General features: G+C 36.4%; 1 protein-coding gene across 2 annotated transcripts in view; it reads right to left on the bottom strand.

Annotated features, from left to right (window-relative positions):
* Nucleotides 1-12890: 12890 nt before the first annotated feature.
* LOC127626986 (carbonic anhydrase-related protein 10-like) overlaps nucleotides 12891-22910 on the bottom strand; it is a 243382-nt gene continuing 233362 nt past the window's right edge. Inside the window, exons 7-10 of one of the 2 annotated variants that reach the window (XR_007968514.1) lie at nucleotides 20006-20160; nucleotides 19546-19720; nucleotides 13493-13672; nucleotides 12891-13370 (exon numbers count right to left, since the gene is read on the bottom strand). Coding sequence is in view for 1 of the 2 variants with exons in the window: in XM_052103165.1 (XP_051959125.1) it covers nucleotides 13650-13672; nucleotides 19546-19720; nucleotides 20006-20160 (353 nt within the window). In the remaining variant the exon portion in view is untranslated. Of the gene's footprint in view, nucleotides 13673-19545; nucleotides 19721-20005; nucleotides 20161-22910 lie in introns of both variants that reach the window. The other variant, XM_052103165.1, reaches the window with a different exon arrangement.

The raw sequence follows: 22910 nt of genomic DNA, 5'->3' as shown, positions 1-22910 counted from the left end.
GTGTCTATAACATAGCCTGTAATTTAACTATCTATCACTGAGATTATTGGGCTACTGTGAGAGATTAATGCAATGTTATCAATAGGACTGGGAAATAAAATTATCTGGATATTTATTGTAAAAAAGAGAAAGATGTCCTCGATCAAACTTTTGAGTAGTTTTCAATATTTAGCCTATGTTCTACATCTAGAACAGGGGTGTTCATTACATCAATCGCAATAACAAGACAACCACTGGTTGGTTGATCTAGATTAAATATAAAAGATCGACTTTTTATTTCCAGATGTCTGTTGCTGCATGCTGTTTGATTAACAGGCGGTTAATGATTGAGCTCTAACGCGGTTATGTGCCTAAATGATCAAATACACTTTCTAATTCTGCCAATGCCCGTCTTGGTGAGGCATTAATGTAAATGCTGTCGATTTGGTCTAAAGTGAACACAGTGGGACAAAAAGCATATTTGCATCAAAATGTTGGACTTGAAGTGTACATGTAACTGAATTGAGCACTGTCAAGTAGGCTATGTCATATAAAGGCTATTAATCAAACAACGATAACAAGGAAACGAGAAAACCACTCACTATTTTTGGCCGAAATACTTGAGTAGTTTTAAAAGTATTAATGTAATAGAATAAAACACTGACATTTTTAATATTACTATATAATACTAACCCCTGATGTAGAGAGTGTGTTAATTGGTATAATAAATTACCAGGAAAGTAGAGATGATAAAATAATTTATAATTATGTTTTGCTTTTATAAATATAGAAAAGTATCAACACTGGCAGAACAATACTTCAGCAGAACATCCCACCAGTCACAAACTTCAGATAATTGTGCATCATGCATTATAATGAGAACACAACTATTTATTGGCTTAAAAGATACAAGAACTAAATCAATGTGGAACATTGTATCTCAAAAGGAGGACAATGTGCCCCCCATATGCTATTTAAAGAAATAATTCACACAAAAATATTAATTATCTTATCATTTACTCACCCTCATGCCATCCCAGATGTGTATGACTTTCTTTCTTCAGAACACAAATTAAGATTTTTAGAAGAATATTTCAGCTCTGTAGGTCCATTCAATGTAAGTGAAGGGGTGCCAAAATTGTGATGCTCCAAATAGCACATAAAAGCAGCATAAAGGTAATACATACAAATCCATTGGTTTAATCCAATACTTCAGAAGTGATATGATTGGTGTGGGTGAGAAACAGATCGATATTTAAGTCCATTTTTGCTAGAAATTCTTCTCTCTGCCAAATAGGTGGCGATATGCATGAAGAATATGAATCACCAAAAACACAAGAAGAAAGTGAAAGTTAAAGTGGAGATTGACTGATCAGGGAGGAGAATTAGTAAAAAACGAATTAAACAATGATCTGTTTCTCACCACATCTATCATATTGCTTCTGAAGACATAGATTAAACTACTGGAGGCACATAGAAGAAAGGAAGGGACTGATATAGTGTTCCCTTCCCCTTTTTTTTATTTTTATTTATTTATTTTTGGCCACCAGACAGAAATCTGTCTTCTAGTTTGGAGCGTTTGGGGGGGGGGGTCTCTTATTCACATGGCCAGTCTAACTATAGTCTGGCCACAGCACATATTGACTACTTTAATGCTGATTTGTGTGATTTATGGAGCTTCAATATTTTAGCACTGATTCACTTTCATTGTATGGACCAAACGATCTTCTTCTAAAAATCTTAAGTTGTGTTCTGCAGCAGAAAGAAAGTCATACACATCAATGATGAGAGAATTTTCATTTTTGGGTGAATTATTCCTTTTTAAGGGTGATCTAGCCCCTGTACCAAACAACTTTTCCCATGTCTTCTCTACCTCCTCTATTGTGCAGGACATGATGTGCCAAGTGATCCTGCTTATTTAGCATTTTTTTGCATTCCTTGCATTGTTTGAACATGTTTTATGCACAACAATAACGCTCTGTCGGCATTTAGGGAAATTTAGACCCTACACATTAACTGATTTTAATGTAATTGTTTCATACATTCTGATTTAAAATGGTGATCAGTGTATTGAAAATAACTTTTTAATGTTTAATTTCTGTTATCATGTCTCCCTTTTATTTTTTGGAATCATATTCATGTAGTGTTTATCATTGATAAGTGATGTATTTTAAAAGTTGGATTTAATTTTTCATTATAATGGTGCAAAGGTTTTGCAACTAAGTACTCAATACTCACTACTCATGAGTACTTTTAAATGAGCAACTCTTTTATTGAGTAGGTATTAAGACAGCTACTTTTAATGTACTCACACAACATTTTTTGGGAAGTAACAGTACTCCTACTTGAGTATGATTTTTCAGTACTCTTTCCACCCCTGCCCATTGTACAGCCAATGTGCTGGATTTATTGCACCATATAGGGGTTTGGCCATATAGTGTATTCACTACAGTATTTTCTGCATTTGGAGGCAAAGCTACAGGCACAGCTTTTTCTTGCCATATAAAAAAAAATATTTTGGCATGCAAAAATAGAATTAGAAAAAAATATTTAACATTTTCTCATGCACAAACTAGAGATGAAATAGACCACACCGCCTGCAGTGAAAATGTCCCTCTTCTGATTCAGATCACACTTCCTTGTCAAACACCATAATGGTTCTGAATCTGATGTGCTCTCTGTTGCTAATAAGCATTATGGATCATTTTCCTAGGTAGTAGATGTTGATATATGTGAGTGTGAGCTTTCGTAGAGGGGCTGCATCTCTCTAGAGAGACTCCAGATAAAAATGACCAGGATCAGCACATCTGGCAGGGCTGCGTCTTTCTCTGTGTTTAATATGCGCAGGAACCCGCATGGATTGGGTGTAAAAACTGGAATGAATAATTGATGCGGCATGGTGCCGCAAAGCACTTTCTTTCAGCTAATTGGATTTAAAGAGAGAGAGGTATGAAATATTACCATTCAGCCTATGTGCACTGAAATGTTTGGAGAGGTAGAATAATAACAACCCCCCCCCCCCCCGCTCATTAATCCAGGTTACCATCTTCTTAGAAGCTGACTATTTGATATTTTAAGGGGCACTGGCACAATACAAGAGCTGACTGTGATGACTCTTCCTGGTATACTGCTCCATAATATGTTATTATATATGTTCCAGTCCTCAAATCTGATTGGACAAGAGACTTTCCATGAGTACTGATTGTCTCACACCATCAGCACTCGGGACGGTTCATGGTGTGTATCACTCCGCTTATGTTTGTGCCATTCTAAACAAATGTGTAAGAGCAGTGCAGATGTGTTAAGAGCCATCTGTCTCTTTACATTTCATTTTGTGACATTACATATTTTAGCCAGCAGGTGGAGGCAAAACACAATTTTTGTGTATAATATGAGCCATTTGGTGACATGAAGTGAGTCAGCATCACTCAGTGATTATATTCAGCAAAACTCTGTGATAGCTCGTATTATTACTACACTACTAAAGCTAGGCAATAGCTTTAAATGGCTTTAAACTAACAACTTCAGCATTAAGGCTCATCAAAGCTGGGAGATACAACAGACTGATTAATTACACAAACTCAAGGCACTTACCACTTACTGGAGTTTCCACATTGGAGAGGACATCACATAGTGAATGACTCTTGCGCACCAGCTACCGTGAAATATAGAGGAATACATCTGTTTGGATGGTTATTCTTCCACTGAGAAAATAGGATGCATTTCACCAAAATTACGTTATCTTCAGAAATCTGACTAACGTACTACAGCATCATCGCACATGCTCCATGTCCTGAGACCCCTGCACTCTGCTCCGTCCAGCTGTCTTTGATTAGCTGTCGGTTTGTTGTCTGTACCAGGGGGGCAGTAATTAGCTGTTTAGCAGGTCCCCACCAGCCTCTGCTGGTAGATGCTGGAACTAAACTCTCTGTGCTTAACAGCATGTTTCCCCATTGATGGCCATTCAGAACCAACCATGTATTCTGACGAAATAATATATATATATTTTTTTTACAAGAAACATTTTGATTTCAAATATTTAATTACAGTCTTGTGTCATGGTTATTTAAACTATATTGATTATAGCAGCATGTTAAAAAACATATAGTGAATTAAACTGTAATGCATTATTCATGATACATCAATCCGGAATTATGTGATTTTAAAGTAATTATTAGGTCAATACGTTAATTAACTCTTTCTATTTGTAGAAATCAATGAGCTCTTAATTACGATTACCCGTAAATTAAATATTCTAAAATATAATTATGAATTTGTATTGATATATGCCATTATACAGCAAAAAGGGAAAAAGTTAATTAGTATAAACGTGATAGTAGCTGTCAGGATTGGTGACTGATGAATTTTATATTGCATTGAAAGCAAACATGCCAACATGTGCAGTTTTTAATTGTGCTAATCACCATTCACGTCAGTGTTTGATGTGAAATTCCAGTGGTAAGATATTTAATTAATTATTAACGTGCAGTTTGTGTTGCGAGGATGTCATTTATCTATGGCTGTAGAGCAACTCACATCACATCTGGTGCCAAGATGGCACCTACTTCCAGGGTGGCCACGGGAAACCTGCACCAACTGAGCACCGCAATAGAGATGAATGGAAATGCTAACATAGCGCTCTCCTTCTTCTGTACAGCTGGACCTACGCTTACTGCCCCCTGCTGAATGAGACTCACAAAACAATGAAGGTGGCATTTCAAGCTTGTATTGCTCCATTGAAATAAAAATACATTTTTAGGTGGTCACATTATTTTTGTTAATTATTTTTAACACCTTATTTATTTTATAGTTGTTGAATTAATGTGTTAAATCAACAGCCTTAGTTATCACACTATATACAGTAAAATATATAATATACATACAAATACTGTTATAATTTAGGAGCTATGCTATTATACTGTATATAATGTACTACGTATGCTATATACACTCTTATGTGTGTTGCCAACTTGTTAGAGGCTATGTTAGAAGTATTTGATGTTTTGAGGGACACTGGCACAATACACTTTATTATAGATCCAAAACTGACTGTTACGACTCTCTCTCTGCTGACCTCCTTTGCATTATGTTCAGCATTTAATATGCTCAGGCTTAATGCTATTTTTCCCAATGATTTGCATCGCTTTCAGAGAGATATTACAGCCTTTCTTAAGATCACTATGAGCAACAGCCTTCAGAAAAGGAAGGACAACAAAGCACTCATACGTAATGCCTGGGAATTAACTATTTGAAAATCAGCCTAAAGCTGCTTACCCTCAACATCTCTGAATAACCACAAGTGGTTTGGCTTGAGCAGTGCAGTCTGGGTAAAATAATGAGACACACAAAGCGAGGAGTATAAATGGGTGGAGAGAAAGAGAGCGGGAGAAAGCTAAAATGAGAAGAGGGCAGTAGCGTATCCTGGCATAGGCGATATAGGCAGCCGTCTAGGGCGGCAACACACTCTCTGGGGTGGCACGACAGGGTACCTGATCTTAAATATTGATCTGTTTCTCATGTTGTTGTTGTTGATATTAAGGGGATCGCCACATCGGATCTCGCCTAGGGCACCAAGTAAGCCAGAACTGCCACTGGAAGAGGGAAAAAACTACAACCCTTGTTTCTATATATGTCGAGGAGACAAACATGAAAACATACATTCTGAGCTCAGCAAGTCTGTAAAAATAAAATCCCAGTAGACTGGAGAGAACAATTTACAGCCATGCTCTTGCGAAAGGTTTCTTCAACATACTGGCAGGCAGGAGCAATCCATCTGTTAGCAAAAAAAAAAAAAACATGAAAAAGAATAGTGCAACAGAAAAATAGAGAAAGAGACCAGCCTAATCGCACAGTATCACGCAACCATGTATAAAATGGCAGTTTTTACTAAATGTTTTACAAAAATATTTTTTCTTTTAGGTAAAAAATTATAAAATTACGTGTAAAATTACACAAACAACACTGTTCCAAAGAAACACAAAAAGTATTTGGAAACATTTTTGTTTAAACATAAGTGGAACATGTCCATATGAACTACACCAATAGTTAATCTCTGAGAACCCCTGAGGGAAAATTACTTCATACATCCACTAAGACCCCATTTATACCTGAAATTAAATTGTGTCTTGGGTGATCAGATCCCATGTGGTCAGGTAAAACACATCGCTGTTTACACATGGTCTCTTAAATTAATCTTCTGTGACCACTTGTGTTCGGATTAGGAGGGGAGGGTCTCTGTTTCATGACATCACACATCAATCGCTATATCAGTGAGTTAATTCATGATATTAGAGCGCAACAAAGTCTGAAAATACAAAGAAAGCACAAAAGAAACGATGTGCTGTTTCTCCTAGATGCCCATATTATGCTAATTTACAGGTTCATAATTTTATTCTGGGGTCTACTAGAATAGGTTTACATGCTTTAATGTTCATAAAACACAATTTTTCAGCCATAACATTACAGCTTGTAATTATATAAGACACTTACATCGACCCTTTTGTTACAGAGTTTTAGGTAAAAGCCGGCCCACTGCTGAACAGTAAATCCTTACCAAAACAATATAATTACATAGCAAGTTAGCTGAGCACTACCATGGATTGCAGACGTAAAATTAATATCTCCACACTTGATCAGTATTCATGATAGTAAGAACAAAAAACAATCTGCATAATTCTAAACAATTGCAAGTAAAAGTGGACCCGCAGCTGATTAGCAAATCTATTTCAACACAATAACTTTAGCTAGCAGGTTAGCAGAGGCCTACAGCTGTGCACTGGGTGTACACCGTAGCTACAACACAAAACTCTCGGTAGCAGATAAATCCACAAATAATCAAATATACTTACAGGTTGTGATCCTAAAGCACCAGATTGTTCCAACAAAGTGAAACATCTTTCAGGAGTAACCAACTTGAAAATCCGGCATTGGTTGTGGTTGTTCTACTGAGGAATAGTGCTAAAAATACATTTTAACCACTGATTCTTCAATTCGTCTGTCTTTGGAAGTCCAAATAAAAGGTTTTGCTTTCGCAGTGAAAAAAACCCCACATCTTCTAGACATAGCGACAACACTAAACCAACTCATCCTGGCCTCGGCTATAACTATGTTTGTTTGAGAGATAGAACTATTATCTGTGAGAGAGTATAACTCCCATTTTGCGTGGACTTTGTGCTTTGTAACTTTTCAGACATTTTACATGCAACAATAGCTATATTACACTCTAGAGGAAAGGTAGAATCCCAAAAAGCATTATAGGGCCTCTTTAAAGGAGCTTCAGGTGTTCCTGCTTCTCATCTGTGTTGATATCAGATACACTGAAGAAGATCCATGAAGCTCATGATTATGTATGTATACGATTTTTTTTTTTTTTTCGTGATCAGACGGTTATTTCCTTTTAAAGCTGCCATAACTGGCAAAGCTTAAACACTTGTTTTAGAGCAGCTGTTGATTGACAGGTTAGCGGTGATGCTTCACTGCTAAAAAATATTCTTATGTGGGCTGGAATGAAAGTTAAATTTTTTGAAGCATATTTGAAAAAAAAAATTGTAAAAGAAATGGTTAAATTACACCATAATTTGATTGAAAACTGTAACAATTGTGAATCAGAATTGAGACAAATGATTATCACAGTCACTTGAATAGAGAAAGGGTAATTTATACCAATCAAACACCTGATAAAATTACTGAATAACGTCTCATAACACACTATGAAACTGTGATCTCTTTATTTACTATCGCCTTTACTAATAACTGAATCAAAGCAGTAATGAATTAACGTTACTTTATTCGTTTTACTTAACCTTGGATCAAATGAGTCCTTGCTGATGTTAAAGGCTATACTTCACTTTGGGATGAGGGCTGACAAAGTTTAATCTATAGCATGCTCTTCTCGAGATTTATGTAATTTAAAAAAAAAAAAGAAAAACTGTCAAACCACTGTAAAACCTATTTTGCATGGAGGTAGAATGTTTGATCACAGCTGAATAAAGGGCATGGGCCAATAAAACATCACATCAAAATCACACAAATTTAATCTGCGGTTTTGAACTTTCTTAACTGTGATTAATCAAAGAAAAAGAGGAAGGAAGAGAAAATAAATCTTGGCAACTCTATGCCACTTTTACGAGGGAACATGTGTGACTTTTCTGACCCTAATGCTTGTTTTCATTGGATTACAAAGCAGAGATGACTACAGAAGTCTGTCTTCAGGTGAAGCTGAACAGCATCCATGAGAGAGCACATTCTCTCAAAGACTGAAGAATTTCAAACAGTTTACAAGTCACTTGATGGCAGGGGGGATTCACAATGAGAAGGTAGCTTGTATTGCAGGTGGATGTTTTAGAATGAGATAAAAAGAATTTAAAACGGAAGGGGAGAGAGAGCGCAAAAAACAACAACTGAGTCACATAGATAGAGGAAGAAAATCATGTCGAGGCAGATCTCATGAAAATATGTCCAGGTCACATTCCAGACTAACATAAAATACAATTATATATAAAATAATATTATAAATATAGTGGATATAAAAAGTATACACCCCCCTGTTAAAATGCCAGGTTTTTGTGATGTAAAAGAATGAGACAAAGATAAATCATGTGAAATGAATCAGAATGTGACCTATAATGTGAACAATTCAATTGAAAAACAATTCCCCCCATCTTCATGGGGGAAAATGAAATTTTTACAAAATTTCAAAACCTTACAATAACCTGGTTGCATAAGTGTGCACTCCCTCTTATAACTGGGGATGTGGCTGTGTTCAGAATAAACCAATCACATTCAAACTCATGTTAAATAGAAGTCATTACACACCTGCCATCATTTAAAGTGACTCTGATTAATCAAAATAAAGTTCAGCTGTTCTAGTAGGATTTTCTTGATATTTTATTAGTTGCATCTCAGAGAAAAAGCCATGGTCCGCAGAGAGCTTCCAAAGCATCAGAGGGATCTCATTGTTGAAAGATATCAGTCAGGAGAAGGGTACAAAAGAATTTCCAAAGCATAAGATATACCATTGAACACAGTGAAGACAGTCATCATCAAGTGGAGAAAATATGGCAATACAGAGACATTACCAAGAACTGGACGTCCCTCCAAATTTGATGAAAAGACGAGAAGAAAACTGGTCAGGGAAGCTTCCAAGAGGCCTACAGCAACATTAAAGGAACTGCAGGAATTTCTGGCAAGTACTGGCTGTGTGCTACATGTGACAACAATCTCCCGTATTCTTCATATGAATGGGCTATGGGGTAGGGTGGCAAGACAGAATCCTTTTCTTACAAAGAAAAACATCTAAGCCTGGCTAAAGTTTGCAAAAACAAACATCTAGTCTCCCAAAAGCACGTGGGAAAATGTGTTATGGTCTGATGAAACCAAGGTTGAACTTTTTGGCCATAATTCCAAAAGGTATGTTTGGTGCAAAAAGAACACTGCACATCACCCAAAGAACACCATACCCACAGTGAAGCATGGTGGTGGCAGCATCATGCTTTGGGGCTGTTTTTCTTCAGCTGGAACCAGGGCCTTAGTCAGGGTGGAGGGAATTATGATTGTGCTGTGGCACAAGTTACAGAAATATTAATGATAGTTACGGGAGGAATGTGTTACAACACAGTGCATTGCACAACGCTGTGTAGACGCAGACCAATCAGAATGCACATGATGATCCTTGTCAACCGTCAAAAGTGCCTACAATGGGCACATGAGCATTGGATCTGGACAATGGATCAGTGGAAGAAGGTTACCTGATCTGATGAGTCCAATTTTCTTTTACATCACGTGGATGGCCGTGTACTTTTGCACCATTTACCTGGAGAAATTATACCACCAGGATGCTCTGTGGGAAGATGACAAGCCGTTGGAGGGAGTGTGATGTTCTGGGCAATGTTTTGCTGGGAAACCCCATGTCCGGTCATTCGTGTGGACATCAATTTGACACATGCCTGTCACATTATATTTATGATATTAGCCAGAGGGGAACTGGCCCCCACAGTGAGTCTGGTTTCTCCCAAGGTTATTTTTCTCCATTTAACCAACATCTTATGGAGTTATGTGTTCCTTGCCACAGTTGCCTTCAGCTTGCTCACTGGGGTTATTAATACAATTATTATTTAATTACTTATTTTTAAACACGATTTAATTTCTCCAAAAGAAAAGGAAATTGTAATAAATATTCAAAGGAGTACAAAAAATACTGTCTTAATGAAATCAGTGCTTTCAATTTAAACATACAAATCAATAATAAATATATATTTTTTCACATTACACTATTTAGAAATTTTTGCATAATCAGAATTTGAGGTGGGGAAATATGGAGGGTCAAATTTATCAAAATGAAAACATTAAATTAATCCTGAAATCACTAAACAGATCAATAAAGGTGTTTCATGTATTTAATTTGACTAGCTTTGCATCCATTTTAACTTGGGTTGATTTTCATTAACTTGCACTTTGTTTAAGCTTTGCTCTTGTCATTTTCAAAATTTGACTTTCTAAGGGTCTGTTCACCCAGAATGTGTTTGTTAAAAAATCTAGACATGGTACAATGAAGGATAAAGCTTGCAGGTGTCTTGAGCTGCATTTTAAAAAGTCCTTTTTGACTTGACATGATGCTTTAAAAATGCCTGGCTCATGGCTTCTTCTCTTTTATGCTGTAAAAAGATTTTTTTGGTGAAACAGGACTTGGACTGTATTATACCACTACCAATAAAACATGCAAGATAAAGTGAAAAATGGCAGTAGAAATTAACCGTTCAGGTTCAGATTCATCTGCATTATACCCCAAGAAATGCCTGTAAGTCTTTTAAAATGGCAGTCATCAAAATTATTATTTTGGGTTGTTACAGACCTTCCTCTAAGTGTTTTGGCAATGCTGTCTGACCAGATCCCATTCACACTCTGAGCATCTGGACATCTGCTTCTCTATAGACTTTTTTAATAAATGTTCTGCATCATTTAATGCAGCAGCTGCCGCACTTAAATTCCCTGAGAGCCAGAGACCTTTTCATTGTCTTATTAATGGAATATCATTAATTTCCTCTGAACATCCGAGCGCCTCCCTTCTAGTTTGGTGACATTTATAGTCCTTGGCAGGAACAGGTATCACACAGAGAAAAAGGGAGTCTGTTCCACTGAGATATACTGTATCTGAGGTGTTTGGAGGCCCGGGGTGATTATTAGTGAGGACTGAAACAGAGTATTTATCTATCAAAAGATTCAATTCGGTTCCTTTCACTGCAGGTTTAATAGAAAAACGGCCACAATAACCATGAACGCTAGCTGTTCAAATTTTCTGCCTCTTGTTATCTTTTTATTAGCCATCTGTGAAGTACGAAGATAAAATACTAGAATTACGAGTCGTGTTTTTCCTCACACCAGGCCTAAAACAGGAGGTATGCTTCATTGATTGAGATATAATTAAACTAGAAGGTGGGGCGATCAATGCTGCTTCCACCTGCTTAAGGCAACTAAGTCCACTGCAAATCAACACGGAAGAATGCTGCAGTGTTTCTTAAGATGGCTTTTGTCTCATAAAATGTGTGCATTAGAAATGCATCTCATTCTCTTGCACTTTACTACACAGACCATCAAAATGTAATGTGTTTTAGATCAGGTGATTCAAGTTAAAGTAATAGTAATCACCTTACAGACCATGATATGGCTACACGAGTGCAGTTGTTTTGCTCTCTGTTGATGTATTTCTTATACAGTGCAACAGTTTGTTTCTGGAATTAAAAATCAAATAAATTTTCTACATTAGGGAATGGATTTTTGATAATAACATATAAGAAAGACATACTGTATATAAGACAGAGATAACATATAACTTATGTAAGACAGGCCTACCATGAGCTCTGAAGTTGTTAATTGATGGTATATGCTGTGTTTGAAGTCATTAGTCCTCGATATTTCAACTTCATAAAAAATAAATAAAAATAAAATCACCAATCAGAGAATTGCAGGCTCTGCAGCCACCACCCACTGGCATGACATACTGTGAGTACCTACACTCTCAAACTACTCAAATATGTCAACATTTTGCAATCAAATCTAAATATATTGTTTCTACCCATAATCAACAACTTTAATTATTTTATATTTTTTCTATCATTTTGATCCAATTATTTCATTCTCAATGCTTCATGGTATTGTAGTTCATGCTCTCATTAAAGAATTCAAGTGTAGCTACAGTCTTGTACGGTACAAGTTGTATCTTTGTCTTTTTGTCCAATTTTCAAATACTTTTTGCCTCAAAGTTTGTTAGAGTGCAATTCACCTCAAAGCTGGTTTGTTTGGTTTAAGGCTTAGAACTCTTTTACATATTATGAAATACTGAAGTAAAAAATAATGGGACAAATACTTCTGGATGCAAGATGCCTAAAAATAGTGGACGGGCACTGTTGTGCTCTATTGAAATAGTAAGTTTGGACATTTTATAGGGCCAACAGGCTTTAGATTCATCACAGCCATTAACCATGATTTGCTACTTGCCGATCATTTGCAGGGGGCGGGACATTCTCATTCTAGATAGCATCTGATTGGACAAAAACCTGTGTAGTGCAGCACGAGTCATCAGTACTTTGGGTCCGTTTTCCTAGGCAAGAAAAAATTTACATTTTAAATGCATATCGTATATTTACTATAAAGTAATTTTGTTAACATTGAGGTGTACACACTACATGACATCAAAGCTTGCAAACATGGAAATGTCCATGACATGTCTTCAAAGTAGCTACTGAGTTGTCCTGACCAAAATTGTGAAAATGTAAGTTATTTTCTCTTTCTTCTTATTATTTTTTTTAAAGTTCATCCAATGTTTATGTGTGCACACTCAGAAATACATTTTACATTAATGCTGATATGGGCATCCAAAGCGAAGACATTGAAAAATATTTACAAAAATAACTTTCCAAACACATTTATTGGGCCGAAACATTAATTAAACACAGTGTATGACCATTGTAAACAATGAAACAGAAAGGCATCAGCTCTTCTCCAGAAATTCAAAGTGTGCCAAGCATAAAATATTCAACTTTTTACATCCCCCCCCAACGTATTCTTTTTTTAAATGTTTATTTGTATCTTTACATATTCATTTTCAGCATGAATAATTATATTTACAAGGCCAAGACACTTATTTTATCACAGACAATATCACCCGGAATTCTTCTGTATGATGATTTTTGCATTGACAATAAACCTGCCATGTTGTTGCCTCTCCCTCCTCTCCACACCGTGAGTGAGAATAAAGATTGAGAATGCAGATATGATTCAAGGTTGTCTCTGTATTGGTCGGTGGGTTCAATGTCCTATGTCCTTTTTCCCCAGATTTATAGCAAGTTGTCCATATGTACAAAGGCTAAAAACATTCAGTTTCATTGGTGAAGAGGCTATGAAATAAATATTAATTTTTTTTAATATTTTTTCTCCCCAAAAAAGGTATCAAAACATTTGTGTAGTATAACTGTATGTCACTAGTTTTGACTTGATGTATGAAATTGGATCTCTTTACCAACTGTGCAAAGTCTCTTCTTGCTGGGGTTTCTTTTTTCTTAAAAACGTCATGACATTATCGGGCAGGACATATGTCAGTCTTCACTCTATTCCTTCATTTCTCTTCATTCTGTTCCTTGCACTTAAGTGTTCTTGGGCTGGTCCACATCCTCGCTCTATTTCAGCAGCCATTCATTCACTGTAAAGGGTAAAATGAAATATTATTGTGAGATTTTGTACAGAACCTATACTCTCTTTTCTCCTCTTTTGTCATGAGATTACAGAGATTACTTCATACAGAATTCAGTTTAACATAAAAATAAAATATATAAAATAAAATAAATAAAATATTATATATAATATAAAAAAATACAATAAAAATATATTTTCTGATTGTAATTAAAAGCATTCTTTTCTAACAGCTTTTCATTCAGCATTAGTAAAATGTCTACATCTTTTGCAATGGTACACTACGGTATTGTGATTACAGTATTTAATGTGAACAATGAAACATTTTTCCAAAAAAATCAAACAAACACCAATACCAATACTCTATAATATGAAAGTTTCTTTGATATCTGAGAATAAAAAAAAAGTAATTATAGCCATTTTACATAAAAAATGCCATTATTAACCTTAAAAAGGCTGAAACTGCAAACTTTTTTGTTTTCCATTTACTGTATTAACAACAATTATAGAACATGACCAATAATTTAACAACTTAAATTGGAGTATTCCATGTGAAAATAACCAAATTTCAGAAACTTCCCCGACTGAAATGTTTGATTTTGTTATTCAGTATGTGAACCTTTTGGAATTACCAACATTTATGTATAAATTTGTCTAAAAATCTGGTTTAATCTACATCTAAGTTACAACAATGAACAAACACAATCTGTTTTAAATAATACCACACAAATTATTGTATTGTTTTTGTTCGTATTGAATACATCATTCAAACATTCAGAGTGCATGTCAGAAAAAAGTATGCTAGGCTAATGACATCAACAAATGCTGATTATAGTCAAGAGTTGGCAAACCTGGCATCCAGGTTTCTTCATTACATCAAGACTCGACTACTGCAATAGTCTCCTATATGGTCTCCCATCCTCTGATATAAAAAAACTGCAATACGTTCAAAACTCCGCTGCCCGCCTCCTCACCCACACCCGCTCCAGAGACCACATCACCCCTGTCCTTCAACAGCTTCACTGGCTCCCTGTACAACAGCGCATCCATTACAAAGTTCTGCTCATCACTTACAAAGCCCTCAATAACTTGGCACCTCCATATCTCACAGACCTCTTACAGCATCACCGCCCCTACCGACGCCTCCGCTCTGCCGACTTAGGCCTTCTCAAACCCATCACCAAATCAATACACCGAACTTTGGGGGACCGAACATTCGCCATCGCTGCCCCCACCCTTTGGAACTCACTCCCCATCCACATCAGAAACTCGGACTCACTAACCACCTACAAAAAACTGCTCAAAACCCATCTGTTTCACCTTGCCTACAATCTATAATACCACTCTCACCATTGATTGTTTCATTTGTAAAGCGTCTTTGAGTTCCTTGGAAAGCGCTATATAAGACTTATGTATTATTATTATTATTATTATCCAATAAATGTAACAGGGACAGGAGGTGTGGGTTAGAGCTACTTTGACTTATAAAAAGCACTCAAACATTTTGAGTTTGTTATCACAAGAAGCATTTGCTGGCGTGGACTATACCTCACAAAAAAGAGATCTCAGAAGACCTATGATCAAAATTTGTTGCTTTGCATAAAGCTGGTAAGGGTTACAAAGTTATCTCGAAGAGCCAAGTTATTTATCTGTCCACAGTTAGACAAATAGTCTATAAATGGAGACAAATTAGTACTGTGTCAACTCAAAGGGAACATTGCAGAATGCTCAATGAGGTAAAAAAAAAAAAGCTAGAGTGACAGCTAAAGACATGAAGAAATCACTGGAACTGGTTAACATCTCTGTTCATGAGTCTACTATATGGAAAACATTTAACAGGCATTATGTCCATGGGAGGACACCACAAAGGATCCCGCTGCTTTCCAACAAAAACATTGCTGCGCACCTACATTTAGCCAAAGACCACCTTGACACTCCACAATGCTACTGGGAAAAGGTTTTGTGGACTGATGAAACTAAGATTGAATTGTTTGGGAAGAACATGTAGCACTACGTATGGCATAATAAGGGCACAGTATACCAACATTAAAACATCATCCGAACGGTGATGTATGGTTGAGGGAGCATCATGATTTGGGGCTTCAGTGCCAGGACCACTTGCCATCATCGAGGAAAAAATGAATGAATTTTTGGCATAACATCTGAAGATGCCCATGGCTCCCAGAGTAGACTGCTACTTTACTGAGATTCGTAAACCTCTCCAACAATGCAGTCAATAAATGATGCATGTTCATGAGATTAGTTCTAATTATCTCAACCCTTTCTGCTGGATGGCACAGCTACCAGCTAGTTTCTTTTTTATATATACGATTAGTGGTTTATCAGTATACATGACATTTGAAGAAATGGGTAATTATATGGTTTGGAGGGTAAATATTTGCTTGTAAGCTGCTGAATAATTAATTTCACATCTACTTCAGTAATCCAGTTAATAATTATTTTTATTCTGTTTACTATTTTATAACACCAACATGCTCGTGTGTTCTCTTATTGATGAAATTACTCTGAAGTCACACCGCAGGCAACCATGCTTCTGGGTTCTTTTGAGCAGCAGATTTCAATGTTGGAAATAGGCAGCACTACAGTTTTAATAATCTTCAACAAATTATATAGTTTAATCATGTTAGTAAATGTTAATTATAAATGGGAATCTGTCATTAACAGAGAAGAGATATGTGTAGGTTCTTTCTGCATGACTGGAAAAACACATTTTCACTCGGTTCATTAGGTCTGTATGATTATGTCGGACATGTAACATGCTAATAAATACACATCCGCACGTTTAACACACATTGAAAGCCTGACAAATGTGTCATTTAAAAATTTTAATACCAACAAGCAATATGCATCTTTACTGCTTAAAATATTGCTCTACATACAGTAAATAATGATATTCAAACTTAATGCCTAGGTTACTGTTGTCATTAGTGTGTGAATGTGTGTGTGTATGTGTGTGTGAATGGGTGAATGAGATGCAGTGTAAAGCACTTTTAATACCGCTAAGGTTAAAAAGGTGCTATATAAGTGCAGACCATTTACCATTTACAATACCCCCTCCAACCAGAGTAATGTAACACAAAGTGTTATAAATCATAATGTTATAAATGTAAACTAAATAAAAAAAACTTTGCAGGAGTTATGCTTCTAAATAAGGCAGAAATGCACAGTGGCGAATTCTCAGGGTCAGCATAGCCTTCTCTGTTGGCCTAACATGCCATATAAAAAAACTATTTTTATTTCTCGATCACCTTTTTGCCTATGTATTTTAATCACTTTCAACTCTTAATAAATCTACAAACAAATATAGAAAAACGAAAAGTTTATCCAGTCAGAATTTACTCCTTGATGCTTACAAGCGAAGTGTGACTACTGTTTCACAAATCACATGCCCAAAGCCATGCTCGTTAACAGAGTGAGTTTGAGCTCCACCCCTTCAGAATTTCAACAGAATCCCTCAACAGTGCAAATGAATGAGCAACTAAAGTCAGATTGTCAGATTCATCAGCCAAAAAGATTGATTTATTTGTTCTTGGTGGGTGTGCTCTTTAGGATATGTCCCAGTGGAGGCCTTCTAGCTGGCCTTTAGTGACGCAATCATGCTTTAAATGATGTACATAATTTGAAAGCGAAGAGCGCGAGATCTTGCTGATGAGTTCACTGTCATTACTACTGCTATGGCCATTGAGAAAGAGATCCTTATGGATTTACAAACCTGAGATGTTCTGGATGACCGTGTGATTGCTTAATGTATTAATCAGGAAAGGAGGACTGATTTTCACTTCAAGCATATTGGTTAAGTGCTTTTTGCATTGTTATAGCAACATCAGGAGGTTACTAAGTGTAAATAAGGCTGCTTGAGCCTTCAGTGTCGGATCAAGTTTTGAAAAGTAGTGCTGCATTCCATTCAACTCTGAAAGTTGGATTTTACAACTTTCTACAAGGAAAAGTGCAATTAAATGCATCTTTAAGTCAGGATTTGTACAACTTGCAGGCTTGTGCAGAAATTCTCAACTCCAATTTCACCGTGATGCAGGGGCATGATGTCACACAAACATGTTGACACTCAGGGAGATATACAAAGTAAGTGATAAACATTCACTTTATTAAGTAATATCGATAAATTAGTTAATTTCTACATTACATGATATTAAACTTGTTTGACTAACGCCTGCAGAAACATGTGTATAAAACATTATAATCTCTTTTGATAATCGTACACCTGAAGCACAAATGTTAGTGCTGCAGCATTGTTTATCTGTTGGGTTGTTAGGAGACATCTCTAATGAGAGTCAAACCCCTGCTAAGCTAACGGGAGTGTTGCAGTTCTGAATATCAGGGAATGGAACACGTTTATGGTCGGAGATATCAAGTAGGAATATCCCACATCCAACTTGAATGGAATGCAGCAAAACCATAAACTGTGACTAAACTAAATCTATTGCAAGCAACATTTAAATCACAAATATTCTTAGATAGATTTTTCCAGGTATTATAGACCTCCTTGGTAGATTCATATGAAAAATTATGATTTTGAATGTCTGTCTGGGAGACGTTCATTTCACAAAACAGTCATGCTGCAGTTAAAATTAGGCTTGCTTGAGCATTAAGTGTCATTTCAAGTTCTGACTTTCGTGCGTGGATGTGTTTTTAAAATGTCAATTGGTATTACTTACTAGTTAGCTGTGACACAATGTCTGATGCCCAAAGGCATATGGTGTCTTGTTCATTGTGAAACGTTGTTTTCTTAATGGCATGAATCACACTGAAGGCCTAGACTTTAAATGCACGGCCCGCCACTGGAAATGCGTCATTACAGTCTGTGATTTTCTTTCTTTTATGAACTATTGCTTTGAATCACATATTGTGTCATTTTTGGATCGGAAGTGTTAGTTACACATTTATTTTCAGCTGCTTGTGCTATAACCCTCACAATACTTTTCCAGCTCGTACTGTGAAATTCAGATCAAATCAAGTCAGTTCTTCCCATGATTATCAGTCTGTTTAACCTCATCGTTCATGTCCACTGTTACTGCACCACTTTCATGAAGGTGTTAAAAAGATGTCTTTTGAATAGACAAGCATAGCTACTGTCTTTACATTGGACCAAACACTGCAAAGGCCACAACTTTGCACAGTGAGGAGAATAAAGAAAAAGAAAATGTCACTTATTTTAGATGCACCTTCAATGAAGTCTCTTGGAAACTAGCTTATACAGGGGGGTTCAAAAGTCCACTTGTCAAAATGCTTGTATTTCAATAAAAAAAAAAAAAATAGAATAATAAATATATAAAATGATATTATCAGCATAACAACATGAGTGAAAAATGTACATTATTTTCAGAATTTCTTAGTATTTGGTATGCCCCCCTTTAGATTTAACGACAGCACGTGCTTGAGTTGGCATGTACTCCACAAGTTTATTCAAAACCTGATGATCTGTTACCCCAGAATTATTCAAGAATGTTTCAACAAGCATCTTCTATGCTTCAATGGAGGCACACACTGACCTTTCGTTCAAAGGGTTTAACATGGTTAAAGTTAACAGTGACCTAGAAATAGTGTCAAATCTTAAATATTTCATATTAATTTTACGCCATAACATTTCTTTGTTTAAATTTTTCAAAATCAGGTTTAAATTGGATTTCAAATCCCATATTTTCTACATAGATTCAAATATTTGAACCCCACACTATATTATTCCATTTCGCCTGGGCGTTAGTGTTGTCCTGGAATCAATGAGGAAAGTCTTTGTAACAACTTTTTAACTTTTTGATTCACAATGGTATAAACAAACTTTCACTCTCTAATTCAATTCAGAATGAAAGATCATATTGTATGATCGACAGAAACACTGACACAAACCTCGGTACTGTAGCTTCTGTGCCCTGTTGTTGGGGCAATCCTTGCCCTGCATGCTGAAGTTGATGTTGGTGCGGATACAGCGGTTGTTCAGAGGCTGTACTGGACGCACGTTGTCACTCATACTGAGAAATATCTGTGAGGGCTGATTCTGACTTAGAAGTCGCATAGAGTGCATCTGTAGGGACAACATAAACACACGGAGCATTTTACATTGGCTCTCTGATGGCAGGTCAGGAAATTATCACATACTTAATATAATGCTAACAGATCTATTTCAAAAATATCTAGGGAACCCGCATTTTGTAAGACTAATTATTATGTGTGATCCACCAAACATGTGGGTATGTCTCTCAAGAACAGATTATACTGTATACATTAACAGTTTGTATATCTGTTATGCCAAAAGTGACATGTTTCATCCTCAGATAGTATGGTGTTAGCCGAGTCTACATTCATTTACCTGCATCTTTGTAACATAAATTGGCTTGTTCATCAGAATCCACGTTGCGGTCTCATAGCATGGTGGGATTGTCATTGACCCTTCGTAAGTAATAAAACTTGATGTCTCTGGATACACCTCCTCAATGTTTAGCCCCGTGAGAAGATATGCATCATCTACACAAAGGGAGGGAACACATCCTTGAATATTGTAGCTTATTCATTAAATTGAATTAATAAAGACAGTCTAGAAAGCCCATTTATAAAGATGAATGTCACTTTAATATTCAAAATAAATCATAAACCAAATGGCATACCTTCCAGCCACCTCTTCAAAATACAATAGTGAAAGGATGGTTCACAAACTTTTTTTAAATTCTGCAATTATTTACTCACCCTCATGTTATCCTAAATCCATAGGCTGTTAATTTTTCTCCCATGGGAAACAAAGGGATACATTTCATGCTCCTCTTTTCTATACAACAACAAAAACCACATCTTCCAAGCAACAAAAATGACAAAAAGTCTGAAGAATCCAATTTGTAAACGAATTGTGGTTAAACTGGTTCTTTTCAATAAATCGATTGATCCAGTTTATGAATCAAGCTGATTCGACTCTCGGTTCGAATACCTAACTCAATGATCCGGTTGCAATGATTCTTGAGTTAACAGCTCACTGGTGGAAAACATTATCAGTGAATTATGACTTCAGGACTAATGATTTCAGGCTCACAGAAAGCTATCATATGGCTTCAGAAGACTTGGAATATAGCGCACAAGTCATATTAATTACGTTAGTGGTCATTTTGTGTTCCATAGAAAGAAAAAAATAACAGCATATGGGTTTGGCTTCAAAAAAATTTTGAAGAAAAATTTCTCAAAAAATTTCCTGAGATAGTCTGAGATCGTTTGCAGTGTTCTCATAGACAACACTACATAGACTCAATGTAGTACTTGCAAACTAAAAAACTGAGAAGAAAGAGTGAGAATTTATGCATGGCATGTTTCGTGAGAAGAGCTCGTGCTGCGCTCATGTGTGGCAGATCGCCACAGGACATCTAAACCCATGGCAAATCAGACACACGCATCAACAACTTTTCTTTCTTCTGTTTTTATAAATATAATCAATTATGTTTTTTCAAACATGCACCTTTGTTTCTAAGGGCATTTTCTTGTCAAATGTCACTCCGAGACATCTTACTGGTTACCCACCAAACCAGGGTTTGAAACGAACACTCGTCAACCCGCCAAATGCAGGTATTTTATGCACATTGGTGGGTATTTTTGCTCATCTACCCACCACTGCACACTAAATACCCGCATTTGGCTGGTTGGCGAGTGGTAATTTCAAACCTTGGTTTTGTCATCTTGGAGTGACATTTGACAAGAAAATGCCCTTAGAAACAGTGAGTAAATAATGACAGACTTTTAATTTCTGGGTGTTAAATAACAAAGGAATGTCTAAAAATGATGTCCAAACAACAACAGTAAAGCACTAACAGAAAACAGTAACAAAAAAATCTGGCATCTTTGCCTGCCAACACTCCAGTCTTTTTAGCTGGATGCACTGTATGCTTTGCCTTTGATTTGGTGAATGGTCGGTGACAGCTTATGTTATTTTGACTTCACAAAAGAGGGCCTACATTAGATAACGTGGGGCTGAATTTATGAGTAGCAGAACATATTGAACCCACCTTTCACTGACAACAGACAAGTAATAGGTTACGATTCACGTCAGCCAGAGGAAATAGTTCATTATTCTACCCCTATTTCATTAATTACCACTCCATCTGAGGCTATGAAAATCCCTGCATGTTTGCAATTCTGCTAGCATCATTGTGCAGAACTCTGATAGCATAAATAATTCCTTTTGGCTGAGGAAGAGGGGGATACGTTTAAAAAATACATGTGCTAGCTTCACTACTGATCAACAAGAGCTAGTAAGATTCAGCCGGCATGAAGGAGGTGGGGGAACAAAGCGGGAGGCCAGGGAGGTGGGGTTCTGACAGCTGTCAAAGCCCACACTCCTCTGCTCTTCCCCTGATAGTTCTGTTGAGTCCTCCCTGAGCTCGGCTAGCCTGTGTTCATGCACCACTGGGGCCTGGGAGACATGTACAAGCCACCAGGGGTGAGAATGCTTTATCTATTCATTCACTCTTTCACCCCTATTAATTCAATTATGAAGCCATTTTTCAAAACTCCATCTGGTGAGTTTAAGCATAATGCCATGGAAGATTTCCACTACTCTGCATTTCAGTGTAGCCCATGACATATTACTAGTATGTGCTCCGAGCTCTCTAAAATGGAAAACTTTATTCCACACCTATGGCTTCCTCATAGAAGCCTCATACATTCAAACTTGGTTTTTCAAGTTCATAATCTTTAGCATACATTTCAATTAATACAGTATAAAAATTTAATAAATAACTAATAATAATAAGAACATGATTATAAATATCTTTGTTTCCATTCATTTAACTTGTTTAACTTAATTTTCTTCATTAGTAATTTGATTCAAAATGGTCACAAAGTGCAAGGAAAACCCAAAAATGAACATTCTGTCTTTATTTACCTGCCCTCATTTTGTTCTATGACCACATGACTGTTTCTTACATTAAAGGAGGTAATTTGAAGGAAACTTTATGAATAAAACTGCTCACAGTGTGATCTTAAGTTTAAATAATTTGGCTGTCGCAGTTTCCGTTTGTTGTGTATGTCTTAGAAATCTGAGCTTGTCAAGAGTAACATTGACTAAGATACTATATCGATTTATATGAGAACATGCCTGTGTCATCTGTGTGAGGTGAGGGAGGTGAAGCGATTTACTTCTAAAACAAAGCGAATGCAAGTCACCTGCAAAGAACAATCACAGACAGTTTTATAGAGCTGTATAGGGCTGGGATATCACTGCAAAGATTTTGCTGGCG

The sequence above is a fragment of the Xyrauchen texanus genome, chromosome 33 (genome assembly GCF_025860055.1).
Source record: "Xyrauchen texanus isolate HMW12.3.18 chromosome 33, RBS_HiC_50CHRs, whole genome shotgun sequence".
Taxonomy (NCBI): domain Eukaryota; kingdom Metazoa; phylum Chordata; class Actinopteri; order Cypriniformes; family Catostomidae; genus Xyrauchen; species Xyrauchen texanus.
The sequence above is the reverse complement of the archived record's forward strand: the minus strand, read 5'-3'. Positions and strand labels throughout refer to the sequence as shown.